The sequence below is a fragment of the Saccopteryx bilineata genome, chromosome 4 (genome assembly GCF_036850765.1).
Source record: "Saccopteryx bilineata isolate mSacBil1 chromosome 4, mSacBil1_pri_phased_curated, whole genome shotgun sequence".
Lineage (NCBI taxonomy): Eukaryota > Metazoa > Chordata > Mammalia > Chiroptera > Emballonuridae > Saccopteryx > Saccopteryx bilineata.
In genome coordinates, this window is record NC_089493.1 from 85,216,333 (window position 1) to 85,243,630 (window position 27,298).

Consider the following 27,298-nt stretch of genomic DNA (forward strand, 5'->3'; position numbering starts at 1 on the left):
AATTGGGGCTATATATATCTTATGGTGCTTCTCAGAGGCACTATTTCTTTCCTTAACTCTGTAGATGTAGAGACTGGAGAGTTTTGAGGAGCTGTTAAACCAAGGCTCATACCTGGGATGGGGCCTCCTTGCAGGAAAGGCAGCTTATAGTCTATACTCAATATCCCCAACTGCAACTGCAAAATTTAAAAGTTCTTTTGAGGTTAAGTAAGCCAGGGAAATTTCCGAAGCTCTGATTACAAAGGAATGAGGGGCGCACTACTTACAGTAATTAGAAATAGCAAGATAAAATGTAAATAAAGCTCTTCTAAAGGCTAGTATTCAAACAAGCAAACTGATGTTTATTACAAATGTTTCATCCCCTTAGACAGGGGCACTATGCAGTGAAGCACAGCCAGGTGAGGAAGAGAGACGGCGGAGGCCTTGCAGACTGGGTGGTCCGGGAAGGTCCTGCCAAGGAGGGGAAAGACAAGCAGGAACCTGAATGCCATGAGGAATTCACAAAGGGGAGACCCAAGTGAAGAAAATGGCAAGCAGAAGGATTGGCCAGAGTGAGGGTCGTGAAGTAGAAACAAGCAGTGTGTGTTCAAAGAACACCGAGAAAGCCTGTGTGGCCCAAGGAGTATGAGAGGGAGAGAATGCTAAGTGAGGGGGACAAGTAAGTAAGTTTGGAGAGTTTTAGGGGTGGAGAGGCAGGTCATGCAGAGCTTTCTCTGACTGTCACAGTAAATAGTTTGGATTTTATTTTAAAAGTGATGGGAAGCCACTGAAGAGTTTTGAGCAGGGAACTGTCACAAACTGATGTATATTTCTCATGAGTCACTCTGGTTACAGTATAAAAGCCTGAGCATAGGAGTGCAACGGTTGATGTAAGGAGACTGGTTTGGAAGGCACAGCAACAGCCCAAGAGGTGGTGACAGCCGCTGAGTTGATAGCGTGGTGATAAAGAGCAAACCTGAGATGTGGTGAAGATTGGGCAGGAAGAACCTGCTGATGGATTGGGGAGGAGACTTAGGTTTTTGGCTTAAGAGTTTGGGCAGAGTGTGGTGCCACTGGGTGTGCTTGGGAGGAGACAGGAGCGTACACAAGCCTGGGAAGGAAAGTCCATGGTTTCATTTTGAACATGTTAAGTATGGGATGCCTGTCACATAGCCAAGAGAGGGCACCCCATGCACAGTTGGATTGACCAAAATAAAAAAATAAAAAATAAAATAAGAAAAAGAAAAGAAAAAAAAAACCCCGTACTTTTGGAAAATATAGGGCTAGGGGTAAAAATTATGAGATACCAGCATTGCGATGATATATAAAGACACAGTCTGCGATGAGATCTCCACGGGTACATCAGGGGGTTAAATGCAGACCGAGAAGAGAAGAGGAATGAGCACGGAGCTCCAGAGCCCCCCAGCCTAGAGCCCGGCGGAGGAGGGAGAACTAGCGAAGGAGACTGAGTGTGCTGCTGGCAGGGCAGGGAGAGACCCCAAAGAGTATCTTCTGGAAGCCAAGAGAAGAAGATGTTTTAATAAAGAGGGACGGGTGATCAACTCTGTCTCAATTGCTGACAGACTAAGTATGAAAATCAATTTATATAAAGAGAAAACTCATACAGAAATATTAAACTAAAAATTAGGGGGTCTGTAGTTATTTGTGTGGGCAAAGGGGTTTATAAAAGGTCATGATTCTAAAAATACTAATCAGTTTTATTATAAAATCCATTGTTTAATCTAAAGATAGTGACAATTACATAACAATTTTTATGTCAACTAGAGGCTTACCACACTAATAAAGCAATTAGTCCAAATGGCAACCAATAGTCTCCTTGAAAAGCTACCTACATTAGGAGGAATGATTTGTAACAACTCTGAAGAACTTTAGCAAGTGCTATGTGAGTCAAAATATGAAAGGAGTCAAATCCTGTACTTTCATAATGGTCTAAATGCTTCTATCAAAATGCCTCATCACTGGTGGGTATTATAGCCAAAATTTTATATCCAAGTTAATGCCTCTATGTTCCATTCTGAATGTCAGCATTACTTGTATTTTTAGGTCTCTGCAGACATTTGGTAATAGTAGTGACTTCTGTGTGGAGTAGTCCTTCTTTGAATGATTTGGAATATTCCAAACAGAGGTTGTTTTTCTCTTATCATATAACACAACCTAAATAAATTATGTGTCCACATATATTCAAATAATGTGTTTAGAAAATGTAAACCAATAGTAATGTAAGTAAATCATCATTAGACTATAAAAGTAGCTTGCAACAAAATAATCTAAAATCCAGTCCAAAGAAAACTATTAAATTTTCTATTGCTCAGACCTACTCCAGCCATGTCAGTAATCTACAGGTCTATTATACAGGTGACTAGATTACTTAATCAGCCTCTGAAGTAGAGAGTACTAGGCATATGGTAGTCACTCAAAAATAGCTGAGTTGTTTTAGAATAAAGATATGCTTATGGAATTTTTAAGTAAGCTCTGCTATTTGGGATTACCCATAAAAGACTTGACCAGTACCAAAGGGGGAAGGTAGCCTAAAGGCATATGATTGAGTTTATCTGGTTTTGAAATCCTTTAGCAACTTAAATTTATACAACTTGATTTTCTTGTCATTGCTTTTCCTATACTATCAAAAATGATGCTTTCTTTACTATTTTAATACTCATCATAAAATTGCTAAAAATCAAAAATTCAATTTGCCACATTACAGCTAATTTGAATAATGGCTGAATAAAAGACAGGAAACGCTGAAGCAGCAATGATTTCTAAAACATTTTGCACTTTCCTCCTCCATCCCTGTAAAGTAAAGCTCGGATGCTACGCACAATTACACAAGAAAATCAAGAAAGCCATTACATTCAGCATTTTGTCATGATCATTGTTACCATGGCAAAAAGTGGGTTTAGTTTAGCACAGCTGCTGGGGGCGAAGTCCTCAGCCTTTATTAAGGCTGAGAAACAATATAATGCCAAATTCTGTAGTCTGTCACTGTTTTCCTCCCCCAGGAGAGGACTACTGTCCCCAAGTGCTACTGTCTCATTCCTTAGTGATCTGGGCCACTGTCATCTTACTAATGCACTCTTCCTCTATGGAGGCCCGTAATTGGGGAACACAAATCATCTAGGAAGGGAGTTCCTTGACCCACCTCCTATTCTAAGGAGGAAAAAGGTGGGATGTAAAAACTAGGGATTTCAGTAATATAAAAAGCCAAAGTTTCAACAGTTATACTGTAAATGACAATAAAATTGTGCTGGAAGTAGCACAGGTTAGCAAGTTAGACAGACAAATGCAGGCCTTTGATGACTAGTTGCATGGCACATTGTTTTCTCTCTGTCAGTTTAGTTATCTGTAAAGTGGGGATAGGAGTAGCTTCCTTGTGAGAACTAACAGAGATGACGTGCGGGCCCAGAAATATGGCATTAATAGCACGGCAGTAATATGACCGCCTCCTTCAACACCACACTTTTCTCAATCACTGAGGTCCCCATGCCCTTAGAACTGAGAAGTTGGCAGGTAAACTGTTTTCTACTGTTGGAAGTTAATTTGTCTTGATCTTTCATACAGGGGTGGGCAAAAAAAAGGTTAATAACAATAAGTGATAAAACAAATAAATTAATAATAATGCAAGAATAGACTGTTTTGCGTACTCACGTTGTAAACCTACTCTGGCGCACCCCTGCACTGTTAGCATCGTCTCCACAGAGAGCTGAGGGGAAAATACTTTGTAAGGTCTGAGAGTACACATACATTTCACATCCAAAGGAGGAAAGTCAGTGTCAATATCACAGTACGCACCACAACTTGCTATTATTCATATTCTCAGTGACACCAATATTGCCATGATAAAAGAGAAAACGGCATACATTCTAATTTTGACATTATGCGAAGATTTTTAATTTTAAAAAATGAAGCAGCATTATGAAAACAGAGAAGTTTAAATGATCTGAAAGGACTACATTAATCAAGTCTCTGTATTTACTAGAAACAAAGGCTGGTAGCATTTTTACCAGCTAAACAAAATATTTTTTTCTAATGAGATTTCAACAGAGTATCGTTTATCTTAAGAGAAAAATAATGGGACCTTACCTATTCCAGTAGCTCCAGAACTGGTCATGCAGGTAGGCGTGGTGGCTACATTCATCACCAAATGAGGCTTTGCTTTCAATCCAGTGAATTATGTGCCCTTCTACAGCTGAGGGACAAAGCATTACTAATATGGAGCAAAGGAAAGGGAAGATGGAAAATTCTGAACTCCGTACAGGCCTCTCTGTGTTCACATTAATGAGCAGAGGCTCAGCCCTCCCCGTCTTCTATGGACGTAATTATAAAACAACACATCATACATGGTCGTTATAAGAAACACTTATGCTACAATCACATCCCTTTTACTTTCCTCCTCATTTTCAAAAGTCCCTCTCCTATTCTGACACTGTATGAGTTGACAAGTGATGTGAAAGCTAACAAAATTGAGGCTGGCTTTGCAACAGAACTATATTTTAAAAATGTAATAGTTGAGAAATGACTTCAAAATAGTGACCAAAACATTTTCAGAAGACATGTTTGTTTTTCAGATATGCATAAAAGATTTTAAGGGATCAATTTCTTCTGAACCTATTATTTGCTATTTTAAAATAATCTTTTCCAATGATTTCATCCATTTAGATACAATACTATAAATCTAATCTACTTTGGTAACACTTCGTAGTATCAAAATATTTTTTTAAACCTATGGAAAAAACACATTCCTTTTCTCTATAAACAAATGCATAACAGAGGTTAAGAACTTACCAACTGGTACTTGTAAAATAAAGTCGGGTGTTTTGTCATAACCCTTTGCACGGAGCTGATCTTCATCTACAGGAAGAACAAACAATATTACTTATAATAGTATTCCATTGACGAGACAGCAGTATAAATTGCTTTTCATTTTAAAAAAATGTAAAAAAATTACTAATGTAGTTATTTTTCTGATGTATGCAATACCGTGTCAAAATAAATGAACTTTCTTAACAAATTTGAAACATAGGTATAAGAATATCTCTTTATCCCTTCTGCATTTTTTTTTTTTGAACAGAGACAGAGAGAGTCAGAGAGAGGGACAGACAGACAGAAAGGGAGAGAGATGAGAAGCATCAATTCTTTGTTGCAACACCTCAGTTGTTCATTGATTGCTTTCTCATATGTGCCTTGATGGGGGGAGGGCTACAGTAGACCGAGTGACACCCTGCTCAAGCCAGCAACCTTGGGCTCAAGCCAGTGACCATGGGGTCATGTCTATGATGCCACACTCAAGCCAGCAACCCCAAGCTCAAGCTGGCAACCTTGCGGTTTCAAACCCGAGTTGTCCGTGACCCAGTCTGATGCTCTGTCCACTGCACCACCACCTGGTCAGGACCTTCTGTATTTTTATGCTTTTATTATAAATTTTACTAATGCAAACTGTCATACGCTACCTTTTTTATAACTGAAAATATTCAAAATAATGAAATACACATACTGATTAAAAGAAAAAGCTTCCTATATCATGAATATCTGCCAATATTGTCAATTTACAGTATGGTGCATACACAGAGGCCTTTACAGTTAATAAACAAACACTTCATTAAACCAATTAAGAAAGTTTAGTTTCCGTTAGTGAAATTATTTCTACGCACAAGAACACAACAGGGACAAAGACAATGAGATCACCACAGAGAATTATTTATCCTGCTTAAATCTTTTGGTATGCTATTGTTCTGGCGTTTACCACAGTTTTACAACTAACAATATGTAATTCTGAAAAGCACACAGACTTTGAGGGGTTTTTTTTTCTACATTTGTTTGATTTCTTGATCCCATGTAAATATCAATGATCCATTTAGAAAGAAAAGAGATGGGAATACAGAGAGCTTTACAAAGTTGGAAAACACTGGCTAGGTTCTTGTTAAAAAAAAAATTCCTCTGGTATTTTCTAAATGCTGTCCTTGACTTCTAATGACATTACAATGTGATTTCTGAAATGAGGTGTTCTCCATTAGATTTTGGAGTGACCTGGTCATTCAATTCCAGACATGGCTTTCTGTCTTCACCCAACCTCAACTAATGGCCCAACCAAGTAACAAGGAAGGCTGTGTGGTCTCTTAACACCTACTGGGCTGTTGACATTGTCATGCATCCCATTCGCCTTCCTGCATCACCTTTGATTAAAATTAATGGCCCATTCCCAGTGTTGGGTAGCTTATTTCCAATCCATTTGTCAGCCCAAGACAATGGTTTCATGGCCAATGTTCAGAAACTGTTTGAGAACACACTTGTGTACATCTTGAAAGGTCAGCATTTTAAAGGTAAATAACCTTTTAATGACAAGATATATTTAAACTGGAGATTTAGGTTAAATTTTACTAAAAGTTGATACCCTTCAACTATCCAAATTATGAAAGACTGATGCCAGAATTCAGAACAATACCCCATCTTTGAACTGTAAAAAACTTTAAGCTAATCATTGAGATAAGAAAATAACAAACAAGACTAGACAAATTTCTATCCTTTAAATGCATTCTTACCACGAGAATGTTTAACGGAAAAGGCATTTATTATTATCAACTCAGGTGTCTTGAGCTTATGTTTCAGGTAGCTGATAAACAGTTTTAAAAGCTGGGTTGACATTAAAAAAGAGAGATTAATATTTTATTATAACTATCCTAGCTTGATCAACCTTTGAAGGTGTTAAAATATATTTCAGAAAGAAAAGTGATTATGTTTCTGATAGCAGCTCAAAACAAAATTTTAAAGGTCACCAAGTAATCCAAAGATATACACTAATATCCCTTTAAAAACGCAGACACTGTACTCCTGTTCACTGCAGCAAAGTTACTAACACAATACCTACAGTGTAAATTTCATGACTTACTTAATGTGAAAGTAAAAAACCCAACCCTCAAACCTGAACATAAAGTATCAGGTGAGGCTAGGGAATCTTTCCATCTTTCTGTGGGGAACTGAGTATAACTTTCCCCCATCATGACCCCACTTTCTTCCCTCTTAGTACAAAGTTGACCCAATACTAATTTTACCTAAAGGAGAGGTTCTAAAAGTCTGTGTTACCACTAGTGATATTAGACTTTACACATATAAGAGGTTATTCCATATATCTGATTACCATATTATATATTGGCTACCTTCTTTATTGCTATAATCCCACTGCTTTGTCCAACCTATTTCAACCTTCACATTGTTTATCCTAGAATGTCTAAGGAGGGCATAACCTGGCAAAGTTCAGAGGAAATGGGATTCTAATACAAGAGGCAGCATTTATGAGCAAGCGGCCTTGCTCACCTGGTCTAGGCCCCAGGGAAGTTTCTATCCCTGATCCCACAAGGAGATTTTTAAGGTCAGCCTCAACCACTTGGTCTGATTTCCTGATCTCCAGACCTTGAAAGATTCCTTACCATTAGGATCATCATCCAGACCATTGAGTATGGATTTAAAATTGGATCCACCACCCGGTGGTTCAGATTCCAACACTAAGATCTAGAGGTTACGACTCAGTCATCAGCCCACACTTTTCCCTCAGCCTCATTCTCTGTCCATGCCCCTGTCTTGCTACACTGGAGCTGTATCCCACACACTGGGTTTAAAGTCTCTACTTTGAGCATAGAAATAATTCCTTTCCATTTTTTTATAAACCTTATCCAATGCCCCAATCTCATCACCAACATGTTTTGCAGATATTTAATGCTCAAAATCGAAAACAGAATAAAATATAAGTACATTTTAAAGAAATGTCTTCTATAAAGCCTATCTAGATTGACTTAATAATTTTCTAATTTAACTTCTCATGAATCAACAAGGCAGAGACAGCAAACCTGGCCCAGAGTTCAAGGTTTTATTTGACAACTCGCTGATGGATTTCCTCCTTGGTCCCAGCTGTCTGTTGGGGTTCATCTTGATCATAAAGAAACTTCAGGCCCTGGCCGGTTGGCTCGGTGGTAGAGCGTCGGCCTGGCATGTGGGGGACCTGGGTTCGATTCCTGGCCAGGGCACATAGGAGAGGCACCCATTTGCTTCTCCACCCCCCCCTTCCTCTGTCTCTCTCTTCCCCTCCCACAGCCGAGGCTCCATTGGAGCAGGGATGGCCCGGGCACTGGGGATGGCTCCTTGGCCTCTGCCCCAGGAGTGGCTCTGGTCGCAGTGGGGCGACACCCCGGAGGGGGAGAGCGATGCCCCCTGGTGGGCAGAGCATCGCCCCTGGTGGGCATGCCGGGTGGATCCTGGTCGGGCGCATGCGGGAGTCTGTCTGACTGTCTCTCCCGGTTTCCAGCTTCAAAAAAGAAGAAGAAGAAAAAAAAAAAGAAACTTCATCCCTTTCCTTCATACTCATTGGAAGTTTCCTTATTTTTATCTTTGATCAGTTGTATTTCTTTAAATAACATTGGATTTATCCATTCCTTAGACTTGGGCAGAATTCCACACATATAGCAATTTGGGGCTGGTGCTACTGTGATGGGCAGCTCTTGGTTACTTCTCTGATTGCTTTTATGGTTACTGATCTATTTAGATTTTTATCTTTTTACAGCCAATTTTGCAATTTATATTCTCCTTTACACTCATCCATTCCATCTAAGTTCTTAGAGTTCTTTGCACATATTTCAGCCCGGTGGTTACTTAGGATTCTTTGAACTTTTCAAGTAGAAAACTGGATGTTTGAGTAATATGCTGTTTTCTTCAAGAAAAAATAATCAAGATAAAAAAAAAAGATAAGAACAATATTAGTTAGAAGAAAAGAGGGAGAGTAATGGTAATATGTTTAGCACTTTTAGTATAACTTATAAAAATGGTGGGAGATCATTATGAAATCATCTCCAAATCTGTATGTCTGTCTTACTCAGTGAATACAGCAAATAGAAGTTAAGCTTTTTCTGGTTTAAGATGTATATTAAAAACATCCAATATATTTCATAACTATGGAGCTTGTCAATGTCACAGTTCAAGCACTCATTACCAAAATTAATATAAGAATATTCCCACTTAAAAGCAGCCTTGTTAGCCTCCAGAGCCACAAAATGTAGGGATTTTAGTTAATTTGAACCTCATGAAACACAGTATTTATGAGCTTGTAAAGATTTATAGATTACTAGTCCAATACTCCAATCTACACATGGTAAAGGTGACTTAGAGAAGTTAAGTGACTCATCAAGACCTATACCTCTAAAACAGTTAAAGATATGGGCAAAGGTCCAAAAACCACCAAATTCTGGTTTGTCTCAATAGACCAAATATTGACCATTCGCAATTATGGCAAATATTGAAATTATATCATGTGTAATATTTACAAAGTGAGGAAAAGATTCTTATTTTTCTCCCAGATCTTGAAACACGGAGGAGGTTATGACCATTTGATATTATTATTTAGATGATACCTGCTTGAAGAGAAAAAAAATGACATAATCTTTCTCTCTCTCTCTCTCTCTCTCTCTCTAAGTGAGAGGAGGGAAGATAGTGAGACAGACTCCTACATGCGCCCTGACTAGGATCCACTTAACAAGCTCATCTGGGACTAGTGCTGGAATCAACTGAGCTATTTTTAGCACCTGAGGCTGACCAGCTTGAGCCCAAGGTAGCTGGCTTGACAAGGGGTCACTCATTCTGCTGAAACTCCCCTCCCCCCCATCAAGGCACATATGAGAAAGCAATCAATGAACAACTAAGGTGCTGCAATGAAGAATTGATGCTTCTCATCTCTCTCCCTTCCTGTCTGTCTGTCCCTATCTGTCCCTCTCTCTGTCTCTGTCACACACACACACACACACACACACACACACACACACACGCATACATTTTCAAGACAACCTAGGTCTTCCCTTAGTTTTTGGTTATCAGCCCTGCCTTTAGAGGACATTTAAAAAAGAAATTACATGTACTTAAAGAACACTGTGAAAGCTTAATTTCCCTGGCCTTTTAATTACCCTCTCTTCTAAGTACTCAAAATATCCAAAGCAATTAAGTGCTAATTACACAATTCCTATTTTTAAAAATAAAAGGCTGATCATGAGTCAGAGAACAAAACACATCTGAAACTAGACTTGTAGAAGGGCAAGACGATTATCAAGAAAAAGTCTGAAGTTTTCTTTTGTTAGTTTTATTATAAGATTTTAAATTTAAGAAATAGTTAATGCCAGAGAAATTACGTAAAATTTCAGTTCACAACATTTGAAAACAAAATGTAACATTCTGGCATGGCATTTTATCTATGAATTTGTCTACATGCTAGGTTAAAATACATCGTATGATTAAAAAGAATCTTTTTAACACCTATAATATTTTTGCTCAATTGGGGAAGGACAAAAAGGATATACATCAATACTATAGTATATCTTTTCTATTCTAGTTTTCTTTCTGTGCGTTCCCCCTCAAGAAAAAACACTGTCTCATTCATTACTTGGTACTATAACCTTTGACTCTCATATGTTTATATTCTCTTATGGCAAGTTTCATAGCCTTTTCTACTGAATTTAAAAAGTTTGCAGAGTTTCAGTAAAAATTGTGACTATGATATGCAAACCATATGCAAAGGTACACAGACTAGATATGCTTTTAATCAGGAGAACAATGACATAGATAAATGAAATCGTTAGAGAACCCCAAATTTCATTATAGCCATTAGTTTCAACCTCTGCCGCCAAAGGCTCTTATCAAAGCCACTAATAAGGTACACAACTGACTGCACTGACCTTATCCTTTGCTTATGTCTTTAGGGGACAATACTAGTGAAAACTGAAGTGCCCTAAAGATAGGAAACAAATGGAAGGTCATAAAGCTTGGACACAGCAAAGTAAGGCTGGGTGGGCTGGTCCCTGGTGACTGGTGGCTGTAAAGAGAGAGCACAGGAATATCAACAACAAAAGTAAAACTTGTCCATAGTTTATACCACATCACTCTCAGTTCCTCTGGTTTAATGCCATACAAGAAGGGATAAACCAGAAAGATAAAAAGAATACAGGGCAAGTTGTTGGAAGGGCACTAGCTGTCATGCAAAGCCTGGGGCCAATTTCCTCTAACCAAAACAAGGGAGCTGTTTGGTCACTAGAACCCTGTGCAACTCCAAAATTCTGAGGAAGGGCTGAATGTTAGCCTTTGTCGTCCCAGTTCTTTTAGCTGTAGTCACTGACTGCAGACCCTTTTGCAGGGCAGCTCCATCTGTCCTAGAAACCAGTCTCAATGAAGGGAGGAGCATTTGTAGTTCCAAGACATACAAAGAATATCCTACAGACACACACACACTGAGAGAAAGAGAAAGAAAGAGAGAGAGAGAGAGAGAGAGAGAGAGAGAGAGAGAGAAACGAAGGAGCTAATCTAACAACAGCAATTGATTTGGTTATAAGGAGAAAAGCTTAAACCTGTAGCTAGTTTTCTGTGGGGTGAGTGAGAAGTTTGATTTTTCTCTCCTGTACCACATCTTTTCTGGTACTGCCATTCCATTCATACAATGTGATTTTTTGGATGGCCAATATATGACCCTCAAGCACTGGCCACAAAGGTGACACAACCCAGACTAGCTGATCAGAGCCCTTTTGAAGATTTGTAATGGGAAAACAGAGAAGCACCATCTTTTCTCTGGGATTACCAATTCTAAGAAGAAGAAAAATTGCAACTTCCAGGGATCACCTTCATTGTCTGTGAATGGTAGTCAACACTGAAAAATGCAGAACAGGAAGAGGAGTAAAGAGGAGGAATTCATGACATTGTTTTGTCTTCTGGATTCCAGATGCACCAGAGGCAAAATTCTTCATTTTGCATTTCCTAGGTATATCGCCGAGTCAGTAAGTTTTCCTTTTTTATGTGGCTAGCCTGGTGTGATTAGATTTCTGTCACAACCAAAATGGTCCCAATATATCATAAGTAGCCAGGAAAGCAGAAGATCAGCAGACATGAGTTTTCTAGCCAGAGCAGCAGTGAGAGAAGGGCTGTATAGACCTAGAGCAGGAAGGCTCCCATAATAAGTGGACAGCAGCCCTGGCTGGTGGCTCAGTTGTAGAGCGTCAGCCCAGTGTGTGAACGTCCTAGGTTCGATTCCCAGTTAGGGCACACAAGAAGTGATCATCTGCTTCTGCGCCCTCTTTTCTACTCTTCTCTCTCCCTTTTCCCCTCCTGTAGCGAGTGGCCTGATTGGTTTGAGCATGGCTCTGAGTGCTGAGGATAGCTCCAATGAAGTGATGGAGTGCATCAGCCTCAGGTGCTAAAAATAGTTTGGTTGATTTAAGCATCGGCCCCAGATGGGTTTGCCAGGTGGATCCTGGTTGGGGTGCATGCAGGAGTCTGTCTCACTATCTCCCCTCCTCTCACCTAAAAATAAATAAATAAATACATAAATAAATAAGTAATAAGCGGACAGAGTAACTGTCCTTAAAATTCTAGAAAGCAGGTTGCAATCCAGCATATCTACAGATCTCCTTTCTTAGTTCCAGGAAGAAGCACCCATATGCATATTTAATAAATGGAGTAAGTAAAAGATGGTCCCTCACATGGCAATGTCTTCAGTAAGGGAAGAACAGGACCTAAATTTCCCACATCCCAACCCCAGTATCACGTTCCTGTTACTCTGAAAACTGAATCTGATTTTTAACCTTCAGATAGATCGGAATGTAAATAGTTGATGCCTTGTGAAATACCCAACCATCACAGTTCTCTTTAACCTATATATTATATTTTATTCCTAGTCTCTTACTTTCTACTGCTAACATCTGCATGTAAACACAACTTAGTATTCTCAACCTCATCTGTTTCTGCTGCCTGCTCTTCACCTGAAGTCATAAGCCTCTGTTCGTCACATTATAATCACTTCCCCAGCAGAGCACTGTTGCTTCAGGAGGTGAATAAAGCAGCAGGAGCAGATGAACTCTTAGTAACAAAGATGCTAATCTCTTCCGGTACAGGACATCCTTCACTAAGCCTTTTTGGCTTTACAGCGTATACCCTCCTGGAATTCCACAGAGTAATACACGAATGCTAGAAAAGCCTCCATGTAAAATCTGCTGGTTTGTCATAAGGCAAAACAGAACACGGGAGGGTAAGACAAGGATAAAACAAATGCCTCTCAGGTGTCACTCAAAAGAATTGTTAGCTTTTACTAACAGGGCAACATTCACTGCAAAGAAGAAAATGTTTCCGGAGCCATCCTTATTAAGCCAAACTTAACAGACAGTGGCTGTGGCAGTCACTAATGAAAGTCCTTCTGACCTGGAGATATGCCAACCCATAGAGGAGGAATGGTTTATCTGCAGTCTCTGGTATAAGTTGTTTCATATCTTCCCTACTGGAGCAAACAGATTTGGCATCTTCTCACTGTCAAGAGTTACCTTTCCTCTTTTGTCTAAAGCTTTCCCCTAATATCCCCAAGGGGGGGGGCAGAGTGAAAGGGAGAGGATATAACAAAACATGGTCTCCTTAATCATTTCAGAGATACAAATGGAAACATCTTCACCACTAGATAAAATACATTTTCTAATTCACTAATACTAAAAATGGAACAAACACTTAGCAGAGGGTATAAGGATAATCACAAGGCTCATTGTTCAATCTACAGTTTAAGAAGGGTTCTCTAGCCCTGACCAGCTGGCTGAGCAGTAGACCGCTGACTTGGCATGTGGAAGTCCCGGGTTCAATTCCCGGTCAGGGCACACAGGAGAAGTGACCATCTGCTTCTGCCCCCCCCCCCCCACCTCTTGCACTCCTGCAGCCATGGCTTAAATGAGCAAGTTGGCCCTAAGCACTGAGGATGGCTCCGTGGCTTTGCCTCAGGTGCTAAAATAGCTCAGTTGGTGAGCAGCAGAGCAGTAGCCCAGATGGGCAGAACATCAGCCCTAGACGGGAGTTGCTGTGTGGATTCCAGTTGGGAGGCATGTGGGAGTCCACCTCTCCACCTCCCTGCCTCTCACTTGATTTAAAAATAAAAAGAAGGTTCTCTCTGCATCTGAGCCTAGGAGTGGGCAGCAGGTTCTTCACATCTGAGATTTTAAATGCTAATGAATAAATTTCAATCCTAAATTAATTATTCTTGGAAAGAAAGGGTATGTACTTAAACTTACCTAAAATTTTCCTGAAAAGGCTCCAAATTTGATTCAATTTTTTTCATCCCTAATGGTACCTTTCCACTCAAGAACTAGAGAACAGTGGTTAGCTTAGTGGAAGACGGTAAAGCTAATAAGCTCCATTAAGCCATCCTAAAAGTACATGGTGGCAGGAAGGACTGGTGAGGGAGAGAGGTGAATAAGGAAAATTCTGGCAGCACTTCAGGAAAAGCAGCTTATGAGCCAGCAGCACTTCCTACATGTATCAAGGGCAGTTACTAAACTTTAGTATAAGCTATACCTTCCTTTCAAAAGTTTAATAAAAACATAACAAGAGCCTTAAATGTATTTATTTTCATTATGAAGACAATCCAGTGAGCACCTCCTACGATGTACTAGAGATGGAATTGCTTTCTTATTGGGACAAACATGGCAAGGCTGTGAGCATCCAGAGGGCATGGTGTGCTTGTCATCATCTTCATGCTAGCTAGTGTAATTCCTGGCGTGTGACAACACACTGAACAAAAGTTAGTTGCAAAGAACGAATAAATAATAACTAGAAGAATTACAAGAGCTTTTAAGAAATTTCTAGAAGTTGTTTGTATTCATTTGTTTGTAGTTTGTCTCCCTACTATATCATAACTGCACAAACGCAAAGATTTCATGTGGCTTATATCTAATGCCTAAAATAGCACCTGACTCTGTATCATTTTTTTTAGAATAAATGAATGACTATATGAAACAATATATATTTTTAGTTGGAGAAACTAAAGTCGTTTATGCAACTTTGACTTCTCTTAATACAATATACTGATTTGTAGATGTACAAAATGTATAAATTTACAAGATAGGATAAATCCATATGAGTATACCCAAAATGCCAAAGGTTAAGTACTCTGCTTTATTTCTTTTCAGTAGTGCCTAGTTGAATCTAGTATCATAAAAACTGCTCAGTACATGGTTATAAATAAACGAAATGTAAGAAATTGTTAGAGATAAGATCAAAGTAATTTTTTTTAATTTTTCTCTTCTATTGATAAAAGAGGTCAGATAAAAAATTATAAATTATATAAAATGACATACAGAGTCCAACAGGTGAAAATTTTTAAATGGGATAAAAATTTCAAAAATGTAATTGCTAAGAAGGGTAGTATATAAACAGTATGAATCCTTGCCTTTTGAAAGAGGTACAGATTAGAAACCCAGAGTGGAAGGGAGGGTAAGAGGAAAAAAGGAAGAAAGATTTTCTTTTTACTTATAAAAGAAACAAACATGTTTTTAATGTCTCTGCAACAAAATTCAAGGTGTACACATGTAAACAAAGAAAACATAAGGTCAGACTAATAGTCCATTTATATACCAATATTTTCCCATAGTTGAATTTAAAACAATGATCTATCAAAATTTATCTGACATAGTACTATAGATCTAATTAATCATTGTGAAGGGGTATTTACAAAGTAAAAAAAAAACCCATAAAAATATTTCATTCAAAAAAAAAAGTTTCATTCAAGGCTTTGAATTTTGATGTTTTAACCATAAGTAAACATTAATTAAACATAAAGTAAACATTATTAATTCAGGACTACATTTAAATGCTTAAAATGCAGAGACTCAATTAACAATGTCTTTGTATGCGGACAAAGAAATGCTTCAAAACAGAACTGAGGTTTGATGGAGTCAGCTAAATATCCTATAACTCATTTAATTTTAAAGATCAGTTAAGTATCATCTTTGGGTATGCTTCAATAAAATAATTACCTCTAGATCCTAGAGCACAGAGGAATGATGAGACCATCAATTTTAAGTCCCCTCTCTGAACGTGTGAGTGGTAATGACACCCTGGCTATGTTTCTGCATTGCCTTTGTCAGTCATGGTCAGTCTAACACACTCAGTGTTAAGAATCAAGGGAGTTGAAAACCTGGGACTAAGTTTAGACCATGTTTAAACCCTTGGCCTTCCATCCTCAGGAAGGGAACAGAGAAAACCTAGGCTATGAGAAGAAATGGTGCCGAGGGCCTGACTACACATAAGCAGACGGGGCTGCAAGAGTAACACCACGCCGTCCCGAAAATATGACTGCTTACTTGGTGGTTTAAAACAATAAAATAGATCTGGCCATGCTAGACCGGCCGCTATCTGAATGATCAATGTGATCAGCTATATCATAATGCTACGAGATTCCATAGTTCTAAAAACATATCCCATGTTACATTGTGAGTCACCTATTACAACTGGTTTTGATCCATAATACATTCTATTTTTGATTAAATTTTAAAATGCAATTTCTATCTAATTTACCCTCTTTCCATAGACTGAATATTTCAATTGTCTTCCTATGTGAAAAAAAGTGCTGCTTTTTACATACTGAAATTTAATTCAGTAATTTGAGGCCCTCTTCCTAATTTATCAACTTTCTTTAACCCTAGCTAGAGAATATTTATATCTCCCACCTGCAAGTTATGAACAATCTTATAACATATTCAACTCCATTCTTCAGTTCATCAATAAAAATATTGAATACTAAGACTTAAAACAGATTTCTTGCTGGATAGTCTTCAATATCCCTTTCTGACTTGATGTACAATCATTTGACGTAGCTTAGCCAATTCTCTGTCCATTTTCAAACAAAAATTATGTAATCCAATATTCTTTAATTTTTTAACCTAAAAACCACACTAGGTAGACTATGAAATATCTACATAAAACAGATATGTATCTACAATAATACAATTAGTATAGAATTTTACAAATTACCATATTGAAAATGAAAAAGAGGAATTAATTCATCATAGAGTGCTTTATGGTTTCTGTGATCAGTTATATGTATATGTCCTTTGAGGCTTAATTGATAATGCTTCAGAGACATTGAAAGAAGAAAGTCTGTAATAAGATTCCACATTGGTGGCCCTAGCTAGTTGGCTCAATGGTAGAACATCCGCCCAGTGTGTGGATGTGCGAGGTTTTATTACAGGTCAGGGCACACAAAAGAAGTGACCATCTATTTCTCCATCCTTCTCCCTCTCCCCCTTTTCTTCGTTTCCCACAGCCATGGCTTCATTGGTTTGAGCGAGTTGGCCCCAGTCACTGAGAATGGCTCAGCTGCCTAAAAGAGCTTGGTTGCTGAACAATGGGTCCAGCTGGGCAGAGCATCCCCCTATAGGATGCTTGCTGGGTGGATGCTAGTTGGGGTGCATAGAAGAGTCAGTCTGTCTCCTCTCCTCTCACTTAAAAAAAGATTTCACATTGGCACACAAACATGCATATATGTGAGATTTTCAAAAATCATACTAAATCTATGATAACAATTAATGTTTGACAAAAGCTTAATATTTAGTTTTCAAGAGTCCTACCCAGTTCCACACACAAGACAAAGATACCTAACATGAATTTTTCTAACCATTCTTTAATATATAAAATGTTTTATAGACAATATTTCTTTTGCTTCTTTCTCTCACAAAGCCTAGATTATGGTTAATATCTCATGACACTAGAAGTAATACTATAACAGATATTAAAGCATTTTTCTAGCCACTTATTCTATAAAATATTAATTGCAAGCCTGTGCATGTGCTTTATATATAGGAGATTAGGTAACTGAGTTCCTGCTCAGTTCTAAATCAATAAAAGATAACATGTACATCATCAATCATCATTCACTCTTCCTTTAGTACATAATAACTGCAAGGGAAAGATTTTAAAATATATATATTTAAGCACTGATGGAGATATTACAAGCAGGACTAGATGTAAGTGATACTTACCGAGGAAGGACAGGTTTTTCTCTAGAAGCAAGTCCCTCAGCAGGACTTCATGCTCATAGCCAATGGCACTGGGAAGTTTTAGTTAAGGAGGGTAACACACATAGAATTATGAAAAGATGCTATGAGAAAAACACTAATCCCAAGTCTACACTTTTAGATGAAAAGGAAAATAAGATATAATAATAGCAACTATTTCCTGTATCTCTGAGATTTCTATATATCTCTCCTCCTCTTAAATGACAATGAAGTTTTTTAATAATGTTAATATGCATTTTGGCAAATACAGATTTGTAAATAGATGTGCCTATAATTTATCTTCTTTTGAAAAGAGGGAGAATCACTTTAAACACCCTTTATGCTATGTCAAAAATCTCTCAATTCAATTCAGTATATATTTCTTAAGCACTTACTAAGTGCAACAAAGAATACTAACCAGACTTTTCCCTAAGAGCTTCCAGTCTTACAGAGTTCCATAAGTCTGTGAATTCACACTTGTCACAAAGCCAGCATTTAGTTTCACTTCCAATCTACTGTTGGTGATCTTCTCTGACTTGAGAAGCCAAACAATAGACTTCTTGAGAATTACATATAATGTGAAAGACATCTTAGTAAAGGGATTGTCAGTCAGGATATATGTATGGAGGCTGTTCCAAGTCTTTTTTCATGTGTGTGCAAGTGTACACATAGTATACATATAAACAGATACACACAGGCACACATAAGTTTTTGCATGCTTATTATGAGGGAGGTATTCTGTTAAGTGCTTTATATATGTTATTTTATCTTACAGTTAACATCACCCTTATTTTATAGATGTGGAAACTGAGGCTTAGAAAGAAATCTGCACAGGTCGTATGATGAATGTGTGGCAAAGCAGAGAATCAGGATAAGATCTGTTCAAATCCTGTATTTATTCTTACATAGACCTTCTTAAAAAGTATTAGAATTATGTAAAAAAATAATTGATAGTCACTATATTTCTTAAATACCATTTGCTAAGCCTTTATGCTATAAACACTGTGGGGTACTATGATCTTATTTAATCTTCACAACCATCATATACTGTAAGTAGGAGTCCCATTTTTACAGCTTAAGGAAAGCAAGGTTCAGGGAGAAAGAAGGTCCCGTGGCTGGTAAATAATGAAATCAGGAATGGGGCTTGGAATTCTGGTGTACTTTCCCAAAAAAATGGGATTGTGTACAGTCTGAAAGGGACTGTTATCCTATTCTGGTACTTTAATTCTGTCAAAAGAATTTGTTCATAATTATCAAATTCCCTATTGCACTGATAATGTTAACCTGGTCATATGACTCCTTGGCTTACCAGAGACTTCACTGTTGATCATGTCCTGTAAAAGTTAAGTTTAAATCAAAGAAAGCTTATATATTATTTGTAGAAAAATAAAATTCTTAGCAAATTGTCCTACCCTTTATAGACACACACAAGTATCATTTAGAATTCCAGAGATGTGGCCACTTCCGTCACCCATTTAATTAAGTCCTAAGTCATCATCATTGCATTTTTCTTTCAGCTGCCCCCCCCACTTCAGTGCACATAGCTACATTTAATTTCTTACTGAAAGAAAAATAAATGAAAGACATTTTTTAAATCACAAAATTTCACACATTTGGAGAATCCATTGAAGATATCTGATGAATACCTCTCAATGATTTCTCATTACCAGGGGAATACCACATTTTAGAACTAAATTATTTACTTCTGTTCCACATAAGTGTGCTCTCACTTTTATTGTTGTAAATTATTTACATCTAAAATGTTGAATCATGAAACTGAGGTTACTGATGGTACAGAAATGAAACCCACAGCATTTTCAGCTTCCTGTGCCATTATCTCTCCTTGCTTCTCTGCTTAGGTGTCTAATAGCTGTGTCCTGAAGTCACACTTGGGAAAGTGGAGGTGGCTGGTTTCTCACACATTGTGTGTCAGTGAATATGACCTGTGGCAGGAAAGGTACGGGTGAGCCTGCCTGTAGGAAAAAAATAGCAGACACAGAAAGAAAAAGAAAGTACCATGGCAATTTATATCATCTTTGCCACTGTGCTTTTTGGTGTCTTATTAGTAAATAGTAGATTTATTTTATTCTACTTACACAAATGTCTACGTATAACATTATCATAACGAAGCAAAAAAGTTTTGGACTTACTCAATTTACTAAATGTATGCTTTCTTTCCTACACAATGAGGTAATTTACTGAGAGTAAGTGATGTCAACAGTACCAAACTATCAAAACAACATACAAAGAGCATTTTCTCTCACATGGAAAACATTTTCACACTAAATAAAAATAAAATAATTCCTGTTGATCAGGAGACATCTATGCAGGTGTATTTATATTATACAAAATGGCTACTACCTCAAGGTAAACATAAAATCAGTTATCTATAGACTTCCCAGCCTATTTTTTTTCGCATGGTAAAAGCAATCACCAATTTTAAATTTTGGAAAAAATAAACTTCTTGTTTCTGTTTTGCTTGATATAAACATATATAAAACAGAAGGTCTAGAAAATAAAGCTTGTAAAAACTAATTTTACCGGCAATAGGCACAATAATGGAACTGAAAAATTATAATCTAGTCTGTGAATGCAATTTATAGACATACATCATTACCTTTATCAATTGAAATCATGTACTACATTAAATTCTACACTGCAAAAAAAGGAAAGTGAATGATGGCAAAAATGTAAGGAAAATACTCCAAACAGAATTTATAATGCTCCATAAGCAGAAACACTTAGACTTTGTCTATAATAATACCTATTATTGATATATGGCAGTGACCATGGGCAAAACTTGTAAATAACCTCACAAGCCATTTTCTTTGCCAGCGATACAGCAATCTGGTTTCCCGTAAGCATCTCAACTATTACTGAAAAATAGCCTCCTGGCATTTACAAAGCAGTTGACTTCATACTTTAGTCCATGCATATGTAATTAGATAGTTATATTTAAAATCAATATGCAATCCTTCAAAAGACATTATGCTTTTAAAACCTTAACTTTCAATTGATTTTTAACTATTTTATGTGCTTGAAATTAACATGTAATTCCGCTCCAGATACTCTGAGATAGTGTTAGTTGTTATATGAATGTGGTAAACTTTATTGCTGTAGCAACTTGAGGTTGGCATTCCTACACATTCTAACACTAGCATTAATTTTACACTGAAAATACTATATTTTTATTTTGGTCTAATAAAAAGGTAAGCTTATGACAATACTGCACTTTTATTAAGCTAGATCGGAGGGAGGGAACAGACATGGAGGATAAACATATAAGGGCTAGATATATAGATAGATAATAAATATTCTTATAAGAGGACTCTGTTGAAAGATTATTTTTAAAGGTTAACCTTTATTTAAAAAATGAGTATTTTTTTAACAAAAATTTTACTGACCGTAAGCCTTTATGAAACAAGGTGGAATACAAACACAAGTGTGTGTGCACACACACTGGACTAGCAAAGGCTTCCAGAAAGGGCCTCCTGACTGGTCACCAAGTCACATCTAGTCACAGGGCTCCCCGCATGAACAAAACTATACGAGAAAGCATGTTCTATAGTAAGAAATATAAGACTAAGGACTCATAGATACAATTTTCATCTAAAGAATTACTAATTACTTAACTCTTCAAATAGCATTTTTAGTCAAGGATTTTATTAAAATTCTTAGTGTTGCCCCAACACTACTAAATGTATTGATGAATAATGCCCTATGGCATGAAGTCATTACTGTCCATTCAAATCCTGTTTTAAATAAGCATTAACTCTTTAATAATCTCAAAGACTTTAATGAATGACTGAACAACATGTTTTCATAGCTTTAAATTCAGTCCAGGGGGAAAAATTAGCATGGTTTCTCTAAAAATGTTTATTAAGGATCCAAATGATAGTATAGACTTTAATCTGCAGTTAAGCAATAAGAGTCTACTGCCCTGTAAAATGTGATGGTCTCTGGCGACATTTTAATCATATCATCCTTTAACTTCAGGCAAAATTTATTCTAGCAAACTCAACAGAATTTGGCTTATATTAAATAGAAATTTGTTATATTTTTTAAAATGTTCACTGGAATGGTTAGATACGTTCTAGACAGTATGTTACCTGCCCAATGACTCTGTACCTTTAAACTCATTGAAAACCAAGCAGTTTGAAATAAGTATGTGAATGTGCAGCTGCTGAACTGACATCTTCCCCTGGCCTCTCTGGTTTTCCTGAAGCTGTAGAAAAGAATGGTCTGCAGTGACCCTCCAGTTGATTGAATGTAAAATAGAAGTGTTTTGTGAAGCAGAACTTTATGTCAGGTTAAAGCTAGACACATCTCCTCCACTGGGTCTAAGCTCATCAATTGTGCACCTAAAATTTTATGGGGAAGGATACTGTTTGATGCAGTCCACCAGCGGTCCATAACAGCAGTCGTTCACAATGCACTGCAGACAAACAAGAGAAGCAGTCTGGGGTGGGGCGACTACGAAAACTGTTACAATTAAACAATATCCTAAAGATTTTTTCTCAAAAAGAATTTTAAAAAAAAACTACCAAAAGGCTGTTCAGATTTAATCACAGAAAACTAAAATTGCATGCTTTTTATTCACTATAAAAGCAAGCTATTAAAAAGTGAAACGCTCTTCTCGCAAATATTGCATTGCCATTTATGGTGCACTCTGACCTCAGTGATAGTTTATGATGACAGTAATTAAATGAGGTTTAAAATCCTTTACTCTGCTAGGCAGATAACAGCATTGTCACTGAAAATAGACAGCTGTGATTAATACCTGATAGACCTGATTTGCTAGAACTCCATCTGGAATCTGAGAAGGGTCCCGTAGCATACTATTTATAACAGACTTGGAGGCTGTAGGAAAAAAAGAGATGAATTGTTAGCAGACAGTCAACATACTTTTAATGCAACATGAGAAGTGACATATACCTACATATACGAAAATCATAAAAAGGAAAACACTACTAATAGTAATCGCTTCCTTTTTATAAATCTATGAAAAGCTTTCAATAAGAACATTTTGCAAAGTTTATAATGCTACATTGCCAGATTTGAAGATAATTTTTCCAAGGTATATTAACAAGTACAGGCCTAAAGTATATGTCTCTTTGCAGATGAATTAGCTTTGAAAAGGCCCACTTGGGGAAAAAAACACAACAAACACTATCAGAAAAGAAAATATTTATCTTTGCAGGTAAGTATTTTATAGCCAAGCATGTGTACATAGAAAGCTTAGTGAAGGCGGGTCAGATTCAAACACTTCAATGATGTCAATAAAGGTAACTTTCAGCCAAGAACGCGTCTCTGAATTCTAAACCTTTCTAAAATTATTCTCATGCACTGCCATAAAATGTTTTGTCCATTTCACAGATGAGATAAGTAGGCAAAATGACTGAAAATTGAGAGAATCTTAAGTAAAAAATATATATGTAATATATGTTTACATACAAATTTTGTTCTAAAATATGTCTCATTACAACCAATTGTAAATTAAGTTGACCTTGTCCTAAGGAACTGTCATAGAAACAGCAGCTATGGGAGGCATCTAAATCACAATGCCGTACCAGGTCACCTTCCTAGAAAATTGAGGCAGGAGACCCAGGCCTTGCTGTTTACTGCAGGCACATAAAAACCCAGGTAGCCAGAACTCCTCTTCCTCTGCACTGGAGGAATGCTAGTCTCCAGACCAACGACTTTCAACCAGTGAGACACGGCACACCGGTGTGCCACAAGAATTTTTAAAACATGTACTACCTGACTATTTAGTCAGGAGCACTGACCTCTTTTTCCTTATATTGTCAAAATAAAAAATGACAACAGCCAACACAACAAAAGCTGTCTGGTATAAATGAATCAAAATTATACCTGTTTTTTTGTTTTGTTTTGTTTTGTTTTTGTTAGATTGGCAAAAAATGTATTTTTGGTGTGTTGCATAATTTTAGCAATGAGTTTGTGTATGCCATGAAATGGAAAAGGTTGAAAATCACTGCTGTAGACTGAAGTGAAGTCAGGTGTTGCCTAGGAATCAATTCTTTCAAGTTCTCCAGTGGAATGATTCTCAAATGTTTAGCAAAATGGCTTAACGTCTGGTCCATACTAACAGAATCTAAAATGCATAATGGATACTTATATAGTTAATAGAATAAACACAGACCACAGATTTATATCATTCAGGTTCTGAGAAGGTTTTTGGCCTTTTCTTTTTTCATATTGTTATGTTTTTTATCAAGTTCAAAACACTGACAGATAAGATAAATGTTAGTAAATATTATGGAAAGAGATAAGGAAATTACATCTTTCTCACTAAAGCATAGTCCTGAGTCCACAAAGAAAAAAAAATAAAGTAAAATTATTTTAATTTTTCCTATTTTAGTCACATAATTGCATGCTAATAGAAACATTTATGTAACTTTTAATAACCATTTGTAAACATGTTTGCACTGCAAGTGGAGAGGCCATATTTGGAATCCCAAATGAGCATCACCACTAGAGGAAGCCTATCCAGCCCTATTTATCCAACCAGCTCTGCAACATGGACAACTCAGGAAACCTTTCAAGTTCAGTGTCTTAATCTGTAGAAAGTGGTAATATTATCCAAGCTTACTACCTTAAAGGTTTCTTCTATGATTCTTTAAATACCTTCAACAGTAATTTTGTTTTTATCTTGTTAATATTTAAGTAATATTAAGAATCAAATCAGACCTGTGCTGGCGCAGTAGATAAAGCATCAACCTGGAATACTGAGGTCATGGTTCAAAACCCTGGGTTTGCCTGGTCAAGGCACATACAAGAAGCAGCTACTATGATTTGATGCTTCCTTCTTACTCCCTTTTTCTCTCTCTCTAAAATAAAAAAATATAATCTTAAAGTAAAAACAAAAGTCTGACCAGTGGTGGCACAGTGGACAGAACACTGAACTGGGAAGCTGAGGTCCCAGGTTTGAAACTCTGAGGTCATTGGCTTGAGGGTGGGCTCACCAACTTGAGCATGGGCTCACCAGCTTGAGCACAGAATAATCAACAGGATTCCATGGTTGCTGGCTGGAGCCCAAAGGTTGTTGGCTTGAAGCCCAAGGTCGCTAGCTTGAGCCCAAGGTCGCCAGCTAGAGCAAGGATCCTGGCTTGGCTGGAACTCCCCTTCCCCCCATCAAGGCACTAAGAGAATCAGTCAATGGACAACTAAAGTGATACAACTATGAGTTGATGCTTCTCATCTTTCTCCCTTCCTGTCTCTCTCTCTCTCTCTCTCTCTTTCTCTCTCTCTCTCTCTCTCTCTCTCTCTCTCACACACACACACACACACACAAAAGAGAGAGAAAGAGAGAGAGAGAGAGAGAGAGCGAGCGCCAAACCAGGTTTAGGCATTTACTTCACAGACACTTATGTTGGATTCAATTCTTTCTGAAGGAATTACCATGGATAAGTGGTACAAACACTGGGATATGAAACAGCAAATTGTATTATTATAAAAGTATAGATTATTGCAACAACAGTGTTCAATATATAGTAATGCACCTGGTAAACTCACTTAGTTTTCCTAACTAAATTCTAAGGCCTGGCCAGTTGAGGGGACTAGGGCAATGCTTATGAATTTGGTCACCTCCTCTGAGGGGACCTACTCTCTCTGGTTTGCTACTAGGTCACCAGATAGTTAAGATTACCCATGATGCCCCAGTGTCTCAAGGAAACAATAGCACCTCCGTACCTGTACCTATATCAGGTTATTGCTTAGACATTACATTGCTGACTCCCATATCTGTGTGAAGAAAAACTATAATTTATAAATAGCCAGACAGCATAAATCAAAGAGTTATATTATGGAAAATTACAGACTTCATAACCAACTATATGCAAACTTGTGGCTAAAATCATTGAACAAAGGCTCTTGTTTAAAAAGAAGAGGAACAGTACTCTAGGACATAAGAAAATTAGGTCATTTATTTTATGAGGGAAGAGAGGAAAATATCAAAGAAAAAAAGAAACTGATTACATAAGTTTCCTCACAATATACTCTAGAATAGTGTGCTTATCAGAATTAAGAATCATAGCCAACAAACTTTTTAAAAAGTAGTCTGAATGTGTTGAATGGAACACTATTCAAATCAAAGGAAGCTTGTGAGAGGAAGTCATTTTAAATTGAATAGCAAAAACTATATATTGAGTCTACATTTGTGCAAAAGTAAGCCTGCATCTCAGATGAAGCCAGAGAGTACAAGCTTACTTTTACACACATATTCTGAAGCTCTGGAACTGCCAAAGGAATGAACAATGAATGATATCAACCAGATAAGAAAAGGCAATTGGACAATCCTGGGAAGGCTGGGGATAAGAGGCCTCAAGGAAGCCTGTGCCTTTCCTGGAAGCTGTCCCTACTCCAGTTACTATCTCTGCCCAATTTTCACCCATCTTTTTTGACCATTCATGGACGGAAGTATAATTCTCTCTAACCTCTGCCAGAGTTATTCATTCTGTTAATTTCATAGTTTACCAAGCACGTACAGAACAGGAATGCAAGAGTCACTTGGAGCTAGATGCACAAGAACAGGAGAGAGCTGGTATCTGTTAGACCTACAGAGGAGAGGCAGCAGGCAATGCTCAGATCAAGGTATAATGCCTAAATAAAAATTATGATTTTCTTACAGTGAAATAGTGCTAATGAGAAGAAGTCAGAGCCTAATATAATAAATATCCACCCACCCAACACTCCAATTTAATTTCTGGACCTGCAATTAAATTAACTTTAAATAATCTAATATTAATTTGTGTAAACTTTTTAAATGTATCAGTCTTGCTAGAGGTTGGTTTACTACTATGTTCAATAAACCAAATTTTGGTTTCATTGATTCTCTCTACTGTTTAAACATCTTCAAATTTCATTTAGTTGATCTTTTCGTGATCAGTATTTACTGCTTTCTACACTGAATTTGCTACATTATTCTTTTGGCTACTTTGCTATTCTTAGTAAATAAATTTTCAATCATTTATTTTAACGTACACTTTTTAAGGCTATAATTCTTCCTGTAAATTCTGCTTTAGCTACATGTCACAATTTTTGTTTTTGTGTATTTATTTATTTATTGTATTTTTCTGAAGTGAGAAGCAGGGAGGCAGAGAGACAGAGTCCCACATGCACCCGACAGGGATCAACCCAGCATGCCCCCTGGCCCACCAGGAGGTGATGCTCTGCCCATCTGGGCTGTTGCTCTGTTGCAATCAGAGCCATTCTACTGCCTGAGGTGGAGGCCATGGAGCCATCCTCAGTGCCCGGGCCCACTTTGCTCCAATGGAGCCTGGGCGGCAGGAGGGGAAGAGACAGAGAGAAAAGAGAGGGGGGAGGGTGGAGAAGCAAATGGGCACTTCTCCTGTGTGCTCTGGCCAGAAATCAAACCTGAGACTTCCACACGCTGGGCTGATGCTCTACCACTGAGCCAACCGGTCATTGCCTTGTTTTTATTTATAAATATTTTATAGTTT

General features: G+C 37.5%; 1 protein-coding gene across 4 annotated transcripts in view; it reads right to left on the reverse strand.

Moving 5' to 3' along the window:
• CDIN1 (CDAN1 interacting nuclease 1) overlaps positions 1 to 27,298 on the reverse strand; it is a 234,575-nt gene that overhangs the window by 104,020 nt on the left and 103,257 nt on the right. For all 4 annotated transcript variants that reach the window (XM_066277188.1, XM_066277184.1, XM_066277186.1 and 1 more), the window contains 5 exons: positions 22,600 to 22,679; positions 22,205 to 22,254; positions 17,805 to 17,872; positions 4,783 to 4,848; positions 4,081 to 4,186 (listed from right to left, as the gene is read on the reverse strand). In XM_066277188.1, coding sequence (XP_066133285.1) covers positions 4,081 to 4,186; positions 4,783 to 4,848; positions 17,805 to 17,872; positions 22,205 to 22,254; positions 22,600 to 22,679 — 370 coding nt within the window. The remainder of the gene's footprint in view (positions 1 to 4,080; positions 4,187 to 4,782; positions 4,849 to 17,804; positions 17,873 to 22,204; positions 22,255 to 22,599; positions 22,680 to 27,298) is intronic.